This window comes from Podarcis erhardii (assembly GCF_964252035.2).
Source record: "Podarcis erhardii genome assembly, chromosome: 9".
Lineage (NCBI taxonomy): Eukaryota > Metazoa > Chordata > Lepidosauria > Squamata > Lacertidae > Podarcis > Podarcis erhardii.
In genome coordinates this window covers 70,600,265-70,618,706 of record NC_138512.1, presented here as the reverse complement: position 1 = coordinate 70,618,706, position 18,442 = coordinate 70,600,265, and the positions used below count along the sequence as shown (strand labels likewise).

The window sequence follows — 18,442 nt, the reverse complement described above, 5'->3', positions numbered from 1 at the left end:
TTCTGTGATTCTCCAACCAAGCAATGTGTGCAAAAATGCAAATGTACTAAATGTGCATTTATTACTGAAAACAACATGCAGACGTGCATTATTTCAGGGGAAATTGCTTTGCAAAAATATGTATATGTGAATATTAGGAGGAGCATGCTCTAAAACGCTGACAAAGCTCTGTGTGTGTGTGTGTGTGTGTGTGTGTGTGTGTTTTCACTGGATGTGGGCATGTGGAGAACTGAACTTAAGGCTGGAACAAAATGGGAATTGATAGATTCACCACACCCATGTGCTACATACTCCATTGCCCGGCAATGGGGAAATCTGGCTGGGATCCAAAGTGCTTCTTGAGCGTGAATTTTGTTCTTTCCTTGAGGATTCCCTTCCCTTTTGAAAGGAGCTTGTGGGACAAAAGTTTCCCCTTTCCTTGCCCTTCCTCCTGTGCCTTTTAAGAACAGTCCTGATACCACATGCAAGTAAACGGTGGTGGGGAAATTTTCCTGCTACTGAATTGACTCAAAAAGCTGATAAAAGCTGGGGCGGAGAGGTGAGTGGCTGCTCTTTATATCTATGCAAAGGATGGAACTGCCCAAAAAAGACGTTAGATTGTTTTTGTATGCCACAACTGCCGCAAGAATTTTGTTAGCCAAAAATTGGAAACTACAAGAAATACCAACAGTGGAGGAATGGCAGATGAAGATGATCGACTTTTTGGAGCTGGCCAACCTGACTGGAGGAATCAGAAAGAGGAGGAACATCAAGAAGATTGGAAGAAATTTAAGGACTATTTAGCTAGATATTCTAATATAGTATAAGTAGAACTACTTGTAAGCACCAAACTGACCTAGGGGTAAAATATGTGGAATTGTATAACATTATGGATTGAAAACATTATGAAAAGATATTAAGATGGTAATTTGAATAAGTTAAATTTATTTGAAAGTGGATATTGGAAAACTGCTACAAACTCAGTTTGGGGGGATCTAAGGAAGTCACTTAACAATGATAACTAAATTGGGATTTTAACAGTTAGGATACATGATTGTTTGTCTTTTTAATAGTGTAATGTTTGCTTTTATGTTTGTTGAAAATTTGGAAAACCAATAAAATTTTTTGGAAAAAAAATCTGCAAAGGATGGGAACGAGGAGAGACAGGACTGGTCTTTGAGCAATGCAAGCCCAAAGGCATCTTGAGTTTGTGGAAACGGAAGTATTGCCCTTTGGAAGATGGCCTCTGTTTGTTTTGAGAAGGGACATGGAATGCACACACCCAAATACAAGAGATGTCAAGAGCAGAGCTAGCATGCCTGAGTTGTGGTTGGCCTTACAAATGGCGGCTCCAGTGAGGTTGGATCCAGGGTTGCTGTCCCTATATAACCGTCACAGTCCCTACTTTCTGGTCCTTGTCTGGTTCCTAGTTTGCCGTTTGTACAGATTCTAGGGATCCCATTTTCTAGAAGTTGCTCAACTAGTGGGGCAGAGCCTCCTAGCTCTCTGGTAGTGGAATTTATACCTCTTTTAAAATATTTTATTATTAGGGATTTCAACATAACAGTTTATCAAAAATACATCATCCACATTCCCCCCCCCAAAAGGAAAAACGCACCCTCCCACCCCTCTCCGAGACTTACCTCAGCTCCTCTCTCTGGTTTCTCAACACATGTTATTCTCTGCATGTTATAAAATTGTAAAGATCCTCAATTTATCTATCTGTATGTTACCAATAAAGAATTTGTGAGTGTTTATTCAAAACCTGCCAAGGAGTCCAGTTCATTTTGTTGTTTCTTTAAACACTTCGTAAAAGGTTCCCATTCTTCTTTAAAATCACAGTTATCCTTGTCACGTAGTTTATGCGTCAATTCTGCCAATTCCGCATAGTCCATCAATTTCTCTTGCCACAGTTCTTTAGTCGGGATTTCTTCATTCTTCCATCCTTGCGCTATTAAGACTCTTGCCGCTGTTGTCGCGTACATGAAAATGTTTTTTAATTTCCTTGGCAGGTCTTTTCCTACAATCCCTAACAAGAAAGCTTCAGGCTTTTGTACAAATGTTAATTGGAACATTTTCTTCAACTCATTGTATATCATTTCCCATTTTTTTAAAATTTTTTACTACAATCCCACAATTTATACCTCTTAATGGGAGGGGGGAGATGAAGCATGAGGGAGGTTAATGTGGGTGCCCTGGCAGAGACAATCTGGTGCCCCTGCTGGTATTTGTGGACTCCCCTTCACCTCTTGCCTTAAGCAACCGTGATACTGCTCCCAGGAAGCTAAGCACAGCAGCTGTGTCCCCACCAAGCAGGCTCCTTCTACCATTTTAAATACGTTTGTTGTTAACTGTGCCAATCTGCCTTTTCTATATTTTGGTGATGGTGCCCAAACTGCCTATCCAAGCAGCAACTGTTGCGGAATGCTGCTGAGCTGCAGCTACTCTATAAAAAGTACAACCAGATCCATTTATCAGATTAAAGATTCTATTTAACCCCTGCAGATGTTTGCACAGTGTAACCACTGGGGCCGTTTTGCTAATGCGGCTGCTTCAGAAGTCAGTGGCAGGCAGGCTGTTGCAGAGTAATAATAATAATAATAATAATAATAATAATAATAATAAAATTATACCCCGCCCTTCCCGATTCAAAAACCGGGCTCAGGGCGGCTAACAACAAAATTAAAACAATTATAAAAGCAGCGTAAAATACAGTATAAAAACATGAATAACAATAAAATTCAAAAATCAAAAATGAGTTTAGTGGAAATAAGCATTAGATAACCCCCAGGGCTAGCTGGCTGAATTGGTCCTACTTGGGCCAGCGAGGAGGCCATGGGAGAATTAACTGTGGGGTCTCAGAGTGGGTGATCTTCATAAAAAGGGGAGGGGGAGGGAAGAGAAGGGAAATAAAAGATCAGGCTGAATTCAAATTAAAAAGTAGATGTGAGGTGAGTGGGGCTGAGAGACTTCAGAGAAGTGTGACTAGCCCAAGGTCCCCCAGCAGCTGCATGTGGAGGAGCGGAGATGCAAACCCGGTTCCCCAGATTACGAGTCTACCGCTCTTAACCACTACACCACGCTGGCTCTCAAAGAAGAACTTGCAGCAATAGAGCTGAACCTTCCATTACGCAGGATGGCTCAGGCAGTGGCTCTTGCTGGAGGGCAGAGCTGTATGTTCTACTCAACCGCTTGGTGTCCCCTAAGCTAGCTTGCTGCTCTCAGGCATGGCGGAGAAAGCTGTCCCTCAATGCCAGTGCTGGCAGAAGATCAGAGTCCCAGGCTGGTTGGCTGACCAACCCTGATGTGCTTATCTGGGGTGGGATTAATTCAGGCAACTTGCTGAAGTGTAGGTGGGTTCCCATGAGGCAAGACACAGTGATAACAGCAAGAACCTTTATTGAACTAACAGAACTGGACAAAGCAACTGCTTATATACATTTCTGAAGTCCTGGGCCACTCCCACTCCCATCGTGATTGGCTGTCTAAACTTCCAAGCTGCGAATTATAACCCAGAGTTCAAGGGCCAATGGCAGAGGCCCAAATCCTGAAAAGTTCTGTGATTGGATATCATGTATCGATTTGGAACACAGGGGCCCAGAATCCTTAGTCCAGAACTCAAGCTCAGGCAAACACAGACCACTGAATACAGTACATAACATTTGCTGTCATCAGATGTGGTGATGTAGGCAAATTCACAGGGGACGTGTTGGCTAATCCTGATGGCTGTAGGGTTTTGATGGATCCAGGCCAGATGGTTGGCTGGGCGTGAAAAACATTCAGGACAACTGGAGGGGGGGGGGACCGTTGCAGCAAGCAAAGTCCCAACTATCCCATATGTTGCCTTCTTTTTTTCAAATCTGCATTGCAAGGTAATAATATTAATAATAATAATAATAATAATAATAATACATTTTATTTATACCCCACCCTCCACAGCTGGAGCCGGGCTCAGGGCAGCTAACACCAGTAAAATTACAATAAAAACATAATGGGGGGGAAAAAACCCCAATTTAAAATACAGGTTAAAATGCAATTTAAAATGCAGCCTCACCAAGCGACCCCGTGTGCCATCTGAGGTGTTTGGAGACAATGGAAGAGAATACAACTGTGGCACTGCCACCTTAAAGAGTCTTTTTGCCGAAGGTTACAGTGCCTGAACTCAGTCAGCCCTCCTTTACACTCTCCAGACCTGACGCAAAGGCAGACCTTTAGGTTTCAAATTTTAACAGCACCCTATGCAACCCCCAAATTTGGTCCTCCCCGCCTTCCATTCTAGCTCATAGTTGCAGAGCCCCCTTGTGGCACCCCCAGACTCTGCACCCAGGGCGACTGAACCTGTCACGCTTCTCTAAATCCTCCTCTTCCTACAATTGCATTCTCTTCCACTGTGTCCAGACACCCTGACTGTGTCTTTTCAAAGGCCAGGCAAAAATTGGTGTTGATACAGAATGCAGATGCCAGGCCAGATTTCTGGTGAGAAAATCTGATGCCCTATAGAGCCATTTGCTGCTTCTTGTGACTAGCAGGAATAATAATAATAATAATAATAATAATAAATAATAAATTTTATTTATATCCCGCCCTCCCCAGCCGAAGCCGGGCTCAGGGCGGCTAACAACACTAAAACAGTACAACATTATAAAACATTATAAAAATGGATTAAAATGAATTAAAATCAAAATTGATGGCAACCATAAACTAAAGTTTTGTAAAGATTGCCAGAGGAGGGAGTCAGGCTGCGCCCTGACCAAAGGCCAGGTGGAACAGCTCTGTCTTGCAGGCCCTGCGGAAAGATGTCAAGTCCTGCAGGGCCCTTGTCTCTTGTGAGAGAGCGTTCCACCAGGTTGGAGCCGCAGCCGAAAAAGCCCTGGCTCTAGTTGAGGCCAGCCTAACCTCTCTGTGGCTTGGGACCTTCAAGATGTTTTTATTTGAAGATCGTAAGTTCCTCTGTGGGGCATACCAGGAGAGGCGGTCCCGTAGGTACGAGGGCCCTAGGCCGTATAGGGCTTTGAAGGTTAAAACCAGCACCTTAAACCTGATCCTGTACTCCACCGGGAGCCAGTGCAGCTGGTATAGCACCGGATGAATGTGATCTCTAAGCGAAGACCCCGTAAGGAGTCTCGCTGCAGCATTTTGCACCCGCTGGAGTTTCTGGGTCAGTCTCAAGGGCAGCCCCACGTAGAGCGAGTTACAATAATCCAGTCTGGAGGTGACCGTCGCGTGGATCACAGTGGCTAGGTCAGGGCGTGAGAGGTAAGGAGCCAACTGCTTAGCTTGGCGGAGATGAAAGAATGCCGCCTTTGTTATAGCTGCAATCTGCGCCTCCATGGAGAGGGAGGTATCGAAGATTACACCCAAACTCTTAACGGACGGTGCTGGCACTAATTGCACCCCCGCAAGAGATGGGAGTTGCCCCCTCAGCCCCCTGTCGTCCCGTCCCAGCCAGAGGACCTCTGTCTTCGAAGGATTTAACTTCAGCCGGCTCCCACGTAACCATCCAGCCACAGCCTCCAAGCATCTGATCAGTGTGTCTGGGGCAGAGTCCGGGTGGCCGTCCATCAACAGATAGAGTTGGGTGTCATCAGCATACTGATGGCAGCCCAGCCCAAAACTCCGGACAAGCTGGGCGAGGGGGCGCATAAAGATGTTAAAAAGCATTGGGGAGAGTATTGCACCCTGGGGCACACCACACACCAAGGAGTGGTGGGATGACAATTCCCCCCCAAGCGCCACCCTCTGTCCCCGACCGGAGAGAAACGAGCGCAGCCATTGAAGGACTGTGCCCTGGATCCCCACGTCGGCAAGGCGGTGGTCCAGGAGTTCGTGATCGACCATGTCGAAGGCTGCTGACAGGTCTAGAAGAATCAGCAGCCCTGACCCGCCTCGATCCAGCTGCCTGCGGAGATCATCTGTTAGGGCGACCAGAGCCGTCTCAGTCCCATGACCAGCGCGGAAGCCGGACTGGAATGGATCCAGAGCCGATGTTTCATCCAGAAACCTACCAAGCTGTTCAGCAACCGCTCTCTCAATCACCTTACCCAGGAATGGAAGATTCGAAACCGGGCGGTAATTGGATAGATCTAAGGGATCTAATGATGTTTTCTTTAAGAGCGGGCGCACCACTGCCTCCTTCAGTTCCCCTGGGAATGTCCCGGTGCCAAGGGACAGATTGATGATATCCCCCAGGGGGGCCCGCACCTCGTCTGGACACGCTCTAATCAGCCAGGACGGGCACGGGTCGAGAGGACATGTGGTGGGCTTTCCAGCTCGGAGGAGTCTGTCCACATCGGCTGGGGATATCCGGTCAAAGTGGTCCAATACTGGACCCGAGGACAGTCGAGGGGCCTCCAGTTCCTTTATTGTATCCAAATTGGCAGGGAGGTCATGGCGGAGCAACAAGACCTTCTCCGCAAAAAAGCTCGCAAATGCCTCACAGCTGTGTGTCAAATTGTTATTTAAATTTGGCTGTCCTTCGAGGGACGTTAAAGACCGAATTATACTAAATAATTGCGCCGGGCGAGAGCTAGCGGATGCAATGGAGGCCGAGAAGTAAGACTTCTTAGCGGCCTTCACTGCCATCTCATAGGTTTTCATAAAAACCCTATAAGATGTTCTTGAGGCTCCGTCACGGGCACCCCGCCATACTCGCTCTAGCCGTCTGAGGTCCCGCTTCATTTTCCGGAGCTCCTCGGTAAACCAGGGAGCCCGGTTTCTGCGGGGTCGCAGAGGGCGCTTAGGTGCGATCTCATTGATGGCTGCCAGGAGCTGGGTATTCCAGGCCTCAACAAGCTCAGTCAATGAGTCGCCAGGGGGAGAAAGGTCCCGCAAGGCTTGACGGAATCTATCAGGGTCCATCAGCCTTTGCGGGCGAGCCCAAATTGGCTCGCCACCCAAGCAGGGTGGGGGTGGAACGTCAATCCTGGCTTTCAGGGCATAGTGATCAGACCATGGCACCTTCATCGAAGGAAACATGATCACATCTATACCGATGCCAAAGATCAGATCCAGCGTGTGGCCTGCTTGATGTGTGGGGCCCGAAACAAACTGGGAGAGCCCTAGTGTCGCCATGGAAGACACCAGGTCCAGAGCCTGCGAGGAGGGAGTGGCATCAGCATGGATGTTGAAGTCCCCCAATACCAATAGGTTAGGGAACTCCAAGGCCCAGCCGGCCACCGCCTCCAGCAGGCCTGACAGGGTGGCTGCTGGTGCGCTGGGTGGCCGGTACACCAGCCAGACAGCCAAGCTCACCTCGGAGCCCCACACTAGGCCAACACATTCAATGCCGGGGATCGATGGCGATGGTAGAGCCCTGAAAGGACAATCTTCCCGGATTAATAACGCCACCCCTCCCCCCCGGCCCACAGTCCGCGACTGGTGGAGGACGGAGAAACCCGGGGGCGCCATCTCTCGTAAGGTAACAGTATCCCCTTCGCGCACCCAGGTCTCAGTCACACATGCCAGGTCAACCCCCTGCGAGGTGAAGAAATCTCGCAGGGTGGCGGTTTTGTTGCCTATAGACCTGGCATTGCACAACACCAGTGACGGAGGTGAGTAATCCTTGCTCACCCTACCCTCGTCTCTCGGGATGGGGCGCAGATTGGAAGGGGTACGAGCATATCCGTATCTCGATCCCCTTCGCCTATGACATCTGCCCCCACCGCCATACCTCCCTTGCCCCTCCACAGTAGGAATCCCAAGCCTCAGGCTCACCTCCATTTACAGAATATAAAAGCAAACAAACAAAAACAATTATACGAAAATAAAGCCGATCCCCACCCCACTCCACAACCACCCCACCCCAACCCAAAATAGACCAAAACAAAATAAAAATACATGGATAAAAATCACCGCTTATGGTGGTACAACAAAGCAAAACAAAACAAAAAACCCACACAGTTTAAAACATATAAAAACACTTCAAACAACCGCTGCCGCAGCACCAATGTCCCCAAAGGTGCGGCAGTGATGAGCGTAGGCCCCGCCCCAAGGCCTGATGGAGAGTGGGCCTGCAGGGGGAAGCCCTCCCCACACGCACGGCGAAGCGGCAGCAGTGGTGTTCCGAGGCCTCCTTGAAGCCTTATATGCTGAGGTGGAGTCTGGGGCCCGCCCCCAGGCCCAAGGTGGAGAATGGGCTTGCAGGGGGAGCGGTCCTCCCCAAGACTCACCGGCAAAGCGGCAGCAGCAGTGTTCCGGGCCTCCTTGGAGTCTTTTATGCTGGGGTGGAGTCTGGGGCCCGTCCCCAAGCCCAAGATGGAGAATGGGCTAGCAGGGGGAAGCCCTCCCCACACGCACGGCAAAGCGGCAGCAGTGGTGTTCCAAGGCCTCCTTGAAGCCTTATATGCTGAGATGGAGTCTGGGGCCCGCCCCCAGGCCCAAGATGGAGAATGGGCTTGCAGGGGGAGCGGTCCTCCCCAAGACTCACCGGCAAAGCGGCAGCAGCAGTGTCCCGGGCCTACTTGGAGTCTTTTATGCTGAGGTGGTGTCTGGGGCCCGTCCCCAAGCCCAAGATGGAGAATGGGCTAGCAGGGGGAAGCCCTCCCCACACGCACGGCAAAGCGGCAGCAGTGGTGTTCCAAGGCCTCCTTGAAGCCTTATATGCTGAGATGGAGTCTGGGGCCCGCCCCCAGGCCCAAGATGGAGAATGGGCTTGCAGGGGGAGCGGTCCTCCCCAAGACTCACCGGCAAAGCGGCAGCAGCAGTGTCCCGGGCCTACTTGGAGTCTTTTATGCTGAGGTGGTGTCTGGGGCCCGTCCCCAAGCCCAAGATGGAGAATGGGCTAGCAGGGGGAAGCCCTCCCCACACGCACGGCAAAGCGGCAGCAGTGGTCAAAATATATAATATATTTAATTTCATATCAGTTACTAAATATAGAATTTGTGTCCTGCTGCTGCGGCAGTTTGATTGTCTTAGCAGAGTTAATACATATATTACCTTACCTGGTCATTGAGCAAGAAATGCTGCTTCAACATTTGATGCTTTCCTTGTTTTCATATTTATACTCAATCTTTGTTTAGTAAGGAGATGAAGAGAAGGAGCTTCTCTTTGCTTCCTAAAGAGAAATCTCTCGTGGAGCCAGGAATGACTCTGCTCATGCAGGTGGAAAATCAACTTAAGGGCTAAGCCTTCTTTCTGCTATTGGATTAAGAATTCAGAGTCGCCACAAGGAGTCAGATAAGGAAGCACAATCCCGTTTACACCTTTGATGCCGGCAGCAAATTTTGTTTTCTAGCAGGTTTCTAGTCTTCATGACCACTGTGAGAGAAACTCAAATATAAATCTGCAACTTTTTCATGCAACCACACAAGTCGCTCTCTCATTATGTTAGTTTTATTTTTATTTTTATTTTTAAAAAAGCTATTTCCTGCAGATAGTGTATTATCAGCACCAGCAGTTCATTTGTGCTGGTTGTTTTGCCACAATTATCTTGGAGAAGAGCAGGGCAGTTGCTGTGGCCCTCAGCACTCCTTCTTCCTTCCAGATCAGATTTCCTTTCAAAATGTCAAGGTATGCAGAAATTATAGGTTGCCTTTCCCATTTTGTTGCATTTATGAGGCTGTTACTCATAATACACGGCATCAGCCTGGCATGTAGAAGGTCCCCTAGTCCAAACCCTGCCATCTCCAGGTGGGACCTAGAGGATCCCTTCTCTGAAATCCTGGAGACCTGCTGCTAGTCAAAGTAGACAGTACTGAATTAGGTGGACAAATGGTCCAAATCCTTATGAAGTAGCTACCTATGATTGCTATATAATACTTAGCAAAAAAATCCAAATAGATAATATCTCATTTGCACATTTGTATATATAATAGCGCAATGACAAACCTAGACAGCATCTTAAAAAAGCAGAGACATCACCTTGCCAACAAAGGTCCGTGTAGTTAAAGATATGGTTTTCCCAGTAGTGACGTATGGAAGTGAGAGCTGGACCATAAAGAAGGCTGATCGCCAAAGAATTGATGCTTTTGAATTATGGTGCTGGAGGAGACTCTTGAGAGTCCCATGGATTGCAAGAAGATCAAACCTATCCATTCTTAAGGAAATCAGCCCTTAGTGCTCACTGGAAGGACAGATCCTGAAGCTGAGGCTCCAATACTTTGGCCACCTTATGAGAAGAGAAGACTCCCTGGAAAAGACCCTGATGCTGGGAAAGATGGAGGGCGCAAGGAGAAGGGGATGACAGAGGACGAGATGGTTGGACAGTGTTCTCGAAGCTACCAGCATGAGTTTGACCAAACTGTGGGAGGCAGTGGAAGACAGGAATGCCTGGCGTGCTCTGGTCCAGGGGGTCACGAAGAGTCGGACACAACTAAACGACTAAACAACAATATATAATAGCTAAATCATTTTATGTCACTGTCTCCTTACCTTACCACGGTGTATCTGCAGAAAACACAATGCAGACAACTGTTAACAGATATTACCGTATCCACATTGGGGATAAGTGAAAACTTTTGGTTCAGAATTTTGTTTTAGCATCTAGTGGTACTCCAAATGTTCTGAGACCTCCTTCCAGTGTGCCGATATCACCACCTCCTTTGCAGTGTGGGCTTCAAAAGATGTCTACTGAGCTATTTCCTTCAGCTTTCCCTCTCTGGAATTGCCCATAGCAGACTCAGTCAACTCTGTAGTTCTTGTTGAAAACAATGGATGTTCTTATAGTTAAACTATGGAACTCATTCCCACCAGTGCTTTTTTTCAAGAAAAATAGGTGCCGGGACTCACCATGAAGTTGAGTTGTTGTGCTCACCAGGCCTGAGCTGTTTTGTTTCTTTGAATAAAGAGTTAACTTCATGGACACCTTGTGAGTTATTGCAGACCTGTACCCAACACCCGCCACCTGACACTGAGTAGGAATTTAAATTTGCATCTCTCACATCCAGTTATTTCATTGGTTGCTCAGGAGCCTGTGGGATTCACGGGTTTTTAGGCTAATGTTCACCTAGATCCCAAAGCCTAGAATAGACTTCCTTCTCTTGGCCAGTCTTGCTACCCTGAGATCAAAAGACCAATCCCAACTCTTTACTTTTCTTTCCTGGCAAGGTCTCATGTTGGCGTGCTGCGTTTCATGTTTCCTGGTTTCACTGTTTCCCAGTCTGTCTGTTGAAACAGCTGCTTGGTGAAATAGGTGGTGTCTGCCGCTGGGCTTTTGTTTGCCTTTGCAAACATGGTGACGTTGGCTGAAGGTAGAGTTGTGTATCATAGGACGTCACTTGCTGAATCTGAGCACTGCTGTTGTCTTGGGGTTGACACCACACCCTAAATGCAAATACTTCTTCCAGGTTTATTTTCAGAATATGGCCCTGTTTAAACTGCAGTGCACTGGAAGAAGAAGAAGAAGAGAAGAGTTTGGATTTGATATCCCGCCTTTCACTTTAAGGAGTCTCAAAGCGGCTAACATTCTCCTTTCCCTTCCTCCCCCACAACAAACACTCTGTGAGGTGAGTGGGGCTGAGAGACTTCACCGAAGTGTGATTAGCCCAAGGAGCTGCATGTGCAGGAGCGGAGACGCGAACCCAGTTCCCCAGATTACGAGACTACCGCTCTTAACCACTACACCACACTGGCTCTCCACACTGGAAGCTCAAAGATGCTGTCGGAAACCCAGGGGGTGATCTAATTTTGAGTGAACTCACTTCAGCTCAGCTTCAGCCCTAGCCCTTGGTGATCTTTAACACAACATATCCCTTATATATCCTATAGGTCACTGCGATCAGCAGGAGAGTTTCTCCTTAAAGTCCCCCAAATACCAGAAACCTTTACTATTTTTAAAACTCTTTTTAGCTGATTTTATGTTTGTTATTTGCCTTGAGACATCACTAAAAAGCCGATTGATTGATTGATTGATTGATTGTTAATAATAAAAAGCACAGGAGTAAATCAACCAACTTGACAGGCTAGCTTCAACTTTACTATATACAGTGGTTACATACGCTTCTGGTTACAGACGCTTCAGGTTACAGACTCCGCTAACCCAGAAATAGTACCTCAGGTTAAGAACTTTGCTTCAGGATGAGAACAGAAATCGTGCTCTGGCAGTGCGGCGGCAGCAGGAGGCCCCATTAGCTAAAGTGGTGCTTCTGGTTAAGAACAGTTTCAGGTTAAGAACGGACCTCTGGAACGAATTAAGTACTTAACCCGAGGTAGCACTGTATTTTTATCCAGGTGGATAAAGACAACTGGTTTATATAGTATACGCATAGGAGCCAAACTGAAGCGATATATTGATGCACAGCTTTCTTATGTAATGTGTGGAACTTCTCAAGCTCACTGTTAGTCTCATAAACATATGAACCAACCTGGACCGTGTGATCGTCCTCTGAGGCCCTTCTTCATGTGCTTCCTCTGCAAGAGGTCCAGAGGATGGCAACACGAAAACGGCCCTTTTCTGTCGTGGCTCCCCATTTGTGGAATGCTCTCCCCAGCGAGGTTCACCTGGCACCTTCATTATACACCTTTAGGCACCAGGTGAGAATGTTCCTCTTCAACCAGGCCTTTGACTGAATGACATCCTTTTACCCTTTTAAGTATGTGTGTTTATTTGGGGGGGGGCAGTGGGTTATTCTTTTGTTTTGTTCTTGCTCTTGTTTCTATTATGTATTTTGTGTTTTTATTTTGCCTTTTTATGCTGTGAACCACCCTAAGATCTTCAGATGAAGGGTAGTATACACATTTAATAAAATAAAGTAAGTACTATCAAAGAGTGCTTTTGGACCGTTACAATTTTCTGGTGCAATTCAGTCACTAATCAGCAAATTCGGACTGCATAATAATAGTTGATTGGGAAGCCTTACTCAACAAACCCACTTTCGGCAAAAAGATTGGACTTTTTCAGTAAGTAAAGTGATGCCAAAGTGCAATGGTGCAGTGTCACTTAATCTGCCTGCAGATTTCTCCTCGCAGTTCCCCCCCCCCACCTGCAGTTTGAATTGGCACAGCCCAACAAGAAGTCGTACCACGTGACTCTTTTGATCGTACAGCTTGGTTCTAAAATACCGGCCCCAGTCTGACAGGCCACATCGCATATGTTTCAGGAAGTTTTGTTCCACTTCAGGCCAGAAGCGCCAAGCTAAGGAGTCCTGGCACATTCTGATTTCTGCGTCTTGTTGACTTTTGGTTTCAAGGTTCAGGCTGTTTCCTTGCAAACAAACGGTTCTGAGAAAGAAAGAAAGAAAGAAAGAAAGAAAGAAAGAAAGAAAGAAAGAAAATTGTTAAACTGGGTAGAACAATTCAACTTGGCAGATACATTGCACCATCTCTTGATATTTCTTAAGTACTGAAACAAATGAGGCACAACTGAAACCCGACAATACTGTACAGTGGTACCTCAGATTAAGTACTTAATTCGTTCTGGAGGTCCGTACTTAACCTGAAACTGTTCTTAACCTGAAGCACCACTTTAGCTAATGGGGCCTCTTGCTGTTGCCGCGCCACCGGAGCACGTTTTCCGTTCTCATCCTGAAGCAAAGTGCTTAACCTGAAGCACTATTTCTGGGTTAGCAGAGTCTGTAACCTGAAGTGTATGTAACCTGAAGCGCATGTAACTGGAGGTACCACTGTATTAGGATCTGGTGACAGATAGAATTCCCTGTGAGATCTGTGCTTCCTAACAGTAGGAACAACTGAGCACTAGGGTGGGGGGAACCGGCCAAAGGAGGCTGCGAAATATTGTTTCTGGAAATCTTGCAAGAGCTTTGGGGCTGAGAACTGAGTCAACTTTCAGCAGGGCTGAGAACAACAACTTTATATTCGTGCGGCATGTAGAAATAAGTTTGAACGTCCACAACAATTTCATTAATTTCTCTAGGGTGGGAGGAAGGAGCGCGTGGCAAAAAGCAATCCTGTTGAAACCATTGTTCTGTTTCTCTCCTTGTGCCCCCACCCCCACCCCCCAATCCAGATTGAAGAAGGAGGGAAAGCAGATTTATTGAACTCTCAGCTGCAGCCTGGAGATGAAGTGGTGAACATCAACGAGGTGGAGCTCAGCAGTTCCAGGCAGAAAGCCATCTCTTTAGTGAAAGGCTCGTGCAAGAAATTGAAACTGCTTGTCCGCAGGTAGGTAAGCGTAAGCCACGATAGAGGTGCAAAGGGTTGTTGCGTACTGTAAGGGGTACACTTGTCTGTTCTAAAGCTTTATTATTGGTGCTAAAAACCTTTACAATTCAGAGTGTCTCTGTTCCATGTCTTGCTCATTCACTGGCAGAATCTGAGAGTGGGCGGTCCTTAAATCTTCCCCAGCAGAGTAGTTTCTTGACCCCCCCCCCCGTCTGCGCCTCCCCTCTCTGCGCAGAAGCCTACTGCGCAAGGAAGGCTTGGGTAAAGGGGGACCTCCCTCCTCCCCGCTTTGCTCAGGCAAGGTGTCCTGGCCCCGCCTTGCCTCCTCCGAGCCCTGCATCTCCTCCCCACTAGAGGCGTGGCTGCCTTCCTCTGCTGAGGAAGTGCTGCTTCCCACGATCTTTGGGGGCTCTCGGTAATCCATCCGCCTTTTCCCCTCTCGCCCCTGAGCCGATGGCAGTTCCCTGACACGTACCATTGCAATTCTGTCACAGTTCTTGTGGTGCTTGCTAAAATTATGTGGCTATCAAATACCTAGGGATCATTGTTGCTCACCTAGCCTCTTTGTTTCATAAATACAATCCAGATAGCTGAGAATGAGTCTAAATATAATGGCAGTGATTTCAACACGTTTTTTCTGATGGACCACTTGAACATTGCTCAGGGTCTTGGCAGGCCGGCCGCTTAATGGTGCTACAACAGGCAGAAATACCATGTGCTGTACTGGCTTTACGCCTCCTTACCTGGTGTCTCTCAACAATACTGCTCATATTGAGAAAGTCCAGGCTGTTGGGGAGAAAAATAATTCTCCTTCAAAGAGGAGGGTGGAGGTGCATTAAAAGAAGAACCCAGCAGCTGATCCTGTGTGTATTTACTCAGACGAAAGCCTCACCAAATGCATGGTAGATGTCCATAGGACTGCAGCCTTAGAAGCTTGATCTTGTGCACCTTTTCTCAAAAGGAAGCCTGTGTTCTGTATGCCACTTACTTACGAGTAAGCTTTGTGGCTCACAGACTGTAAATCTTGGTTGGTTTTATGCCTCACCTGGTGTTTCCCAATGATACCATTCATACTGAGGAAGAAAAGGAAGGGATCTCAGAGTTCTTGAGGCTGAAACCTTTATTATTTCCTTATTAACCTCAGCCTCCTAAGGAAGCGTATCTTTGAAATGAATTCCTTGGTACTTAATCCACAACATCCCTTCCGTGGAGGTTTTTAAGCAGAGTTTGGATGACCATCTGTCATGTATGATCTAGTTGAGATTCCCAACTTGTAGGGGGTTGGACTAGGTGACCCTTGGCAGTGCTATAACTATGGGGGGGGGGCCTAGCCTGGTATTATTATTATTATTGCCCCAGGTGAAGCCTCCAGAGGGGTGCCAGTGAGGTTCCCAGCCTGTATGTGTATGTGCATATCTAAATGCATGGGGAGGCAGTGGCATAGTGTGGGTTGCCGGTGCCCGGGGCGGGGAAAGTGTTGTTTCTCCTGATGGACTGGGGTGGGGGGTACACCAGGGGTGTGTGCACATGGAGCCCGTGTGGAATATGAATGAAACCCACCTCCAATAGGCTCCTCACCCTCTGCCTCCATCCACCTGCCCACTAGACCAACCTGCTTGCCATTGCACCTCAGCTGCCAGGGCTCCATGCCTGTCATGGGGTCACCTGATTGTGCCCCCTCAAAAATGTGCGCCCGGGGCCATGGCACCCCCACGCTATACCCCCTGGGGGGTCCAAACTGGGTCATTGACCCGGGTGAAATAAAGCCTGATTTCTCCCCTGCCCTTGGGTCTCTTCCGACTTTACCATTCTATGGCTCTGTGATTGTGTGACATCGGTTGCTCCTATCTCTGTGCATCTTCAGTTTCTTCCATTTATAGAAAAAAAGACACACACCCCGCCCAGTCCACACCCCGATTCTAACGACCTGATCACCGGCGGTTAGCAGTCCATGAGAAAGAAGCCATGCATGGGGCTCTGTCCTCCCCCTCCCTTTTCCCCTTTCAATTTGGTCTATTTTTAGATCTAAGTTCCCTTTCCCCGCCCACACTTTATAGCAAGAGTTCTGCAGGTGGAGGCAGAGCAGTTCACCTGGCTGAGCACACTGTGCTTCCAGAATGGCTTATCTGAGTCAGAATCGGGTCAAAAACAAAACAAAACAGAATGCATGCAGTTTCAGTGCCGATGTTAGCCAAGCCCAAGTGGTTTGCTGTCTCCTCTCAGTGAGAGCAGTGCGGCCATTTCCAGAGCCCGGGACACCTTCCAGATTCTCTTTTAGCCCTGTTAACTGGTTTGTGGCCTCTCCCCTAAAAGAAGCAGCTTTTGCTTATTTGCTTTCATTGGTCAGTTCCACACCCCTTCACTTCCTGGGTCAGCATTACTCTTCCCAGACTGATTTATAAATAAAAGTACTATCATACCACTCTGACAGTCCTGGAGGATCCTGGGAGTTGTTGTTTGTTCAGAGAGCTGGGAATTGTGACTCTGTGACATCGGCAAACTACATGTCCCACGATTCTGCTGGACAATCAAAGGGGCTTGATTGTGCTTTAAACACATGGGGTGGATATGACCTGAGAAGCTATTGCTAGCTGCCGTATTTTTTGCTCTATAAGATGCACCAGACCATAAGATGCACCTAGTTTTTGGAAGAGGAAAACGAGAAAAAAATATTCTGAATCCCAGAAGCCAGGACAGCTAGTGGGATCGCAGCGCAGCGATCCCGCTGGCTGTCCTGGCTTATGGGATAGCCGCGCGCAGCCTCTCCTGGGCAGGGGATGAAGGCTCCCCTTACCCGGGAGAGGCTGTGCGCGGCCAAGCAAGAAGCTAGGACAGCCTTCATCCCCCTGCCCGGGAGAGGCTGCGCACGGCTAAGTCTCCCCCAAGAGCTGCACTCCCTTTAAAGAGCACGTGGAGCATGTGTGCGGCTCTTGGGGGCTTTTCCCCGAGGAGGGAGAAGGGCAGCCCTTCACATGCTCCACGTGGCTCTTTAAAGGGAGCGCTGAGCAGACCCTCCCGCCTGCATTCACTCCATAAGATGCACACACATTTCCCCTTACTTTTTAGGAGGGGAAAAGTGTGTCTTATAGAGCGAAAAATACGGTATATTCAAGACTGTGTTTATGGTGAGAGCCCGTAAAAGCACAGGAGCACCATAAAGTTAACTCTTTTTTAGCAAAAACAGGCTTAATGAGCCCAGCAACTTATCTGTGGCAGGTCTTGCCCCGTGAATCAGTTGCTGAGACTGAAGGTCCCCACTTCCCCAAAGGCATCTAAGTCCCTTCCTTTCCAGGGTTTCCCCCAAGCAATCTGATACTATGCCTGAGTGAAGCTAACTACTCATCCGCCCTCTTCATTCCTCTCTAGGGTCTGGGAGACCAGGAGGGAGGGGAGCTTGTTGCAGCAGGAGGGGGAGACACTTGTGACTCTTCACCAGCCAAACTCATCTCTGCCTCTTGGCTGCCTCTTCTCCTGCTTCAGCTTCTACCTCTGATTCTGGACTGCTGTCTGCCACAGATTCCCCCTGCTCACTGAGCCCTCTTACATCTTCAGCTTCTGACACCTCCCCCAGTCTTCTCCCTCCACCACTCCCCAGGCTCTGAGCCATCTTCACTTGAGGGTTCCCCAGCTGGTTCCTCCCACCATTCCTCAGTGTCCTGTCAGTCAATGAGTCAATGACAACCAAACAGAGGACTGCATTTGACCCCTGCCCTGAATGATATACTAACCCATGTTATGATGTCATCATGCTGGGTGTTACTCACCCATGCTCCATATTATTGGCTGCTACTGGTATGGATGATCATATAGAAGAGGTTATGACCTCGCATTATGCGTTGGTGCTTACAGATTATCCAAGAAAGGGGTGGTACTTAGACAGGAGGCTGCCATTTTGGATAGTAGCCTCATGTGTTGCATGATGTGCAATTCTTCCCTGCTGCCTGTTGGGAAATGCATTTTTGCAAGAATAGCTTATAAAGCGCTCTGGAGCAAGGATTGCCTTGGGGGGGGGGGCTTGCATTGTTTTATAAGAGTAAAGTACCGTATTTTTCGCTCTATAGGACACACCCGAACATAGGACACACCTAGTTTTATAGGGGGAGAACAAGAAAAAAAATTCTCTCCCTCTCTGTGCAGCACCCCTTCAGCGAAGCAGCAGGAGAAACGGAGCCCCTTCCATTTCTTCTCCCGCTTCACTGAAGGGGCGCTGCGCAGAGAGGGAAAGCTATGCAGCACCTCTCCAGCGAAGTGAAGCCAGGAGAGCAAGAGGGATCGGCTTCAGCGAAAGTAACACAAAGCTCTCCAGGCTTCAGCGAAAGCAATGTGAAACCTCCGGAGCGCGGTGGGAGCGCTCCTGCTGCGCTTCGGAGGCTTTGCATTGCTTTTGCTGAAGCCATGGAGCCTGCAT

The 18,442-nt window shown here is 48.0% G+C and overlaps 1 protein-coding gene across 1 annotated transcript in view; it reads left to right on the top strand.

The window, feature by feature from the left end:
- The window catches only part of SHROOM3 (shroom family member 3), a 234,543-nt gene that overhangs the window by 38,424 nt on the left and 177,677 nt on the right, over positions 1-18,442 (top strand). The window contains exon 2 of the mRNA XM_081876598.1: positions 13,880-14,034. Coding sequence (XP_081732724.1) covers positions 13,880-14,034 — 155 coding nt within the window. The remainder of the gene's footprint in view (positions 1-13,879; positions 14,035-18,442) is intronic.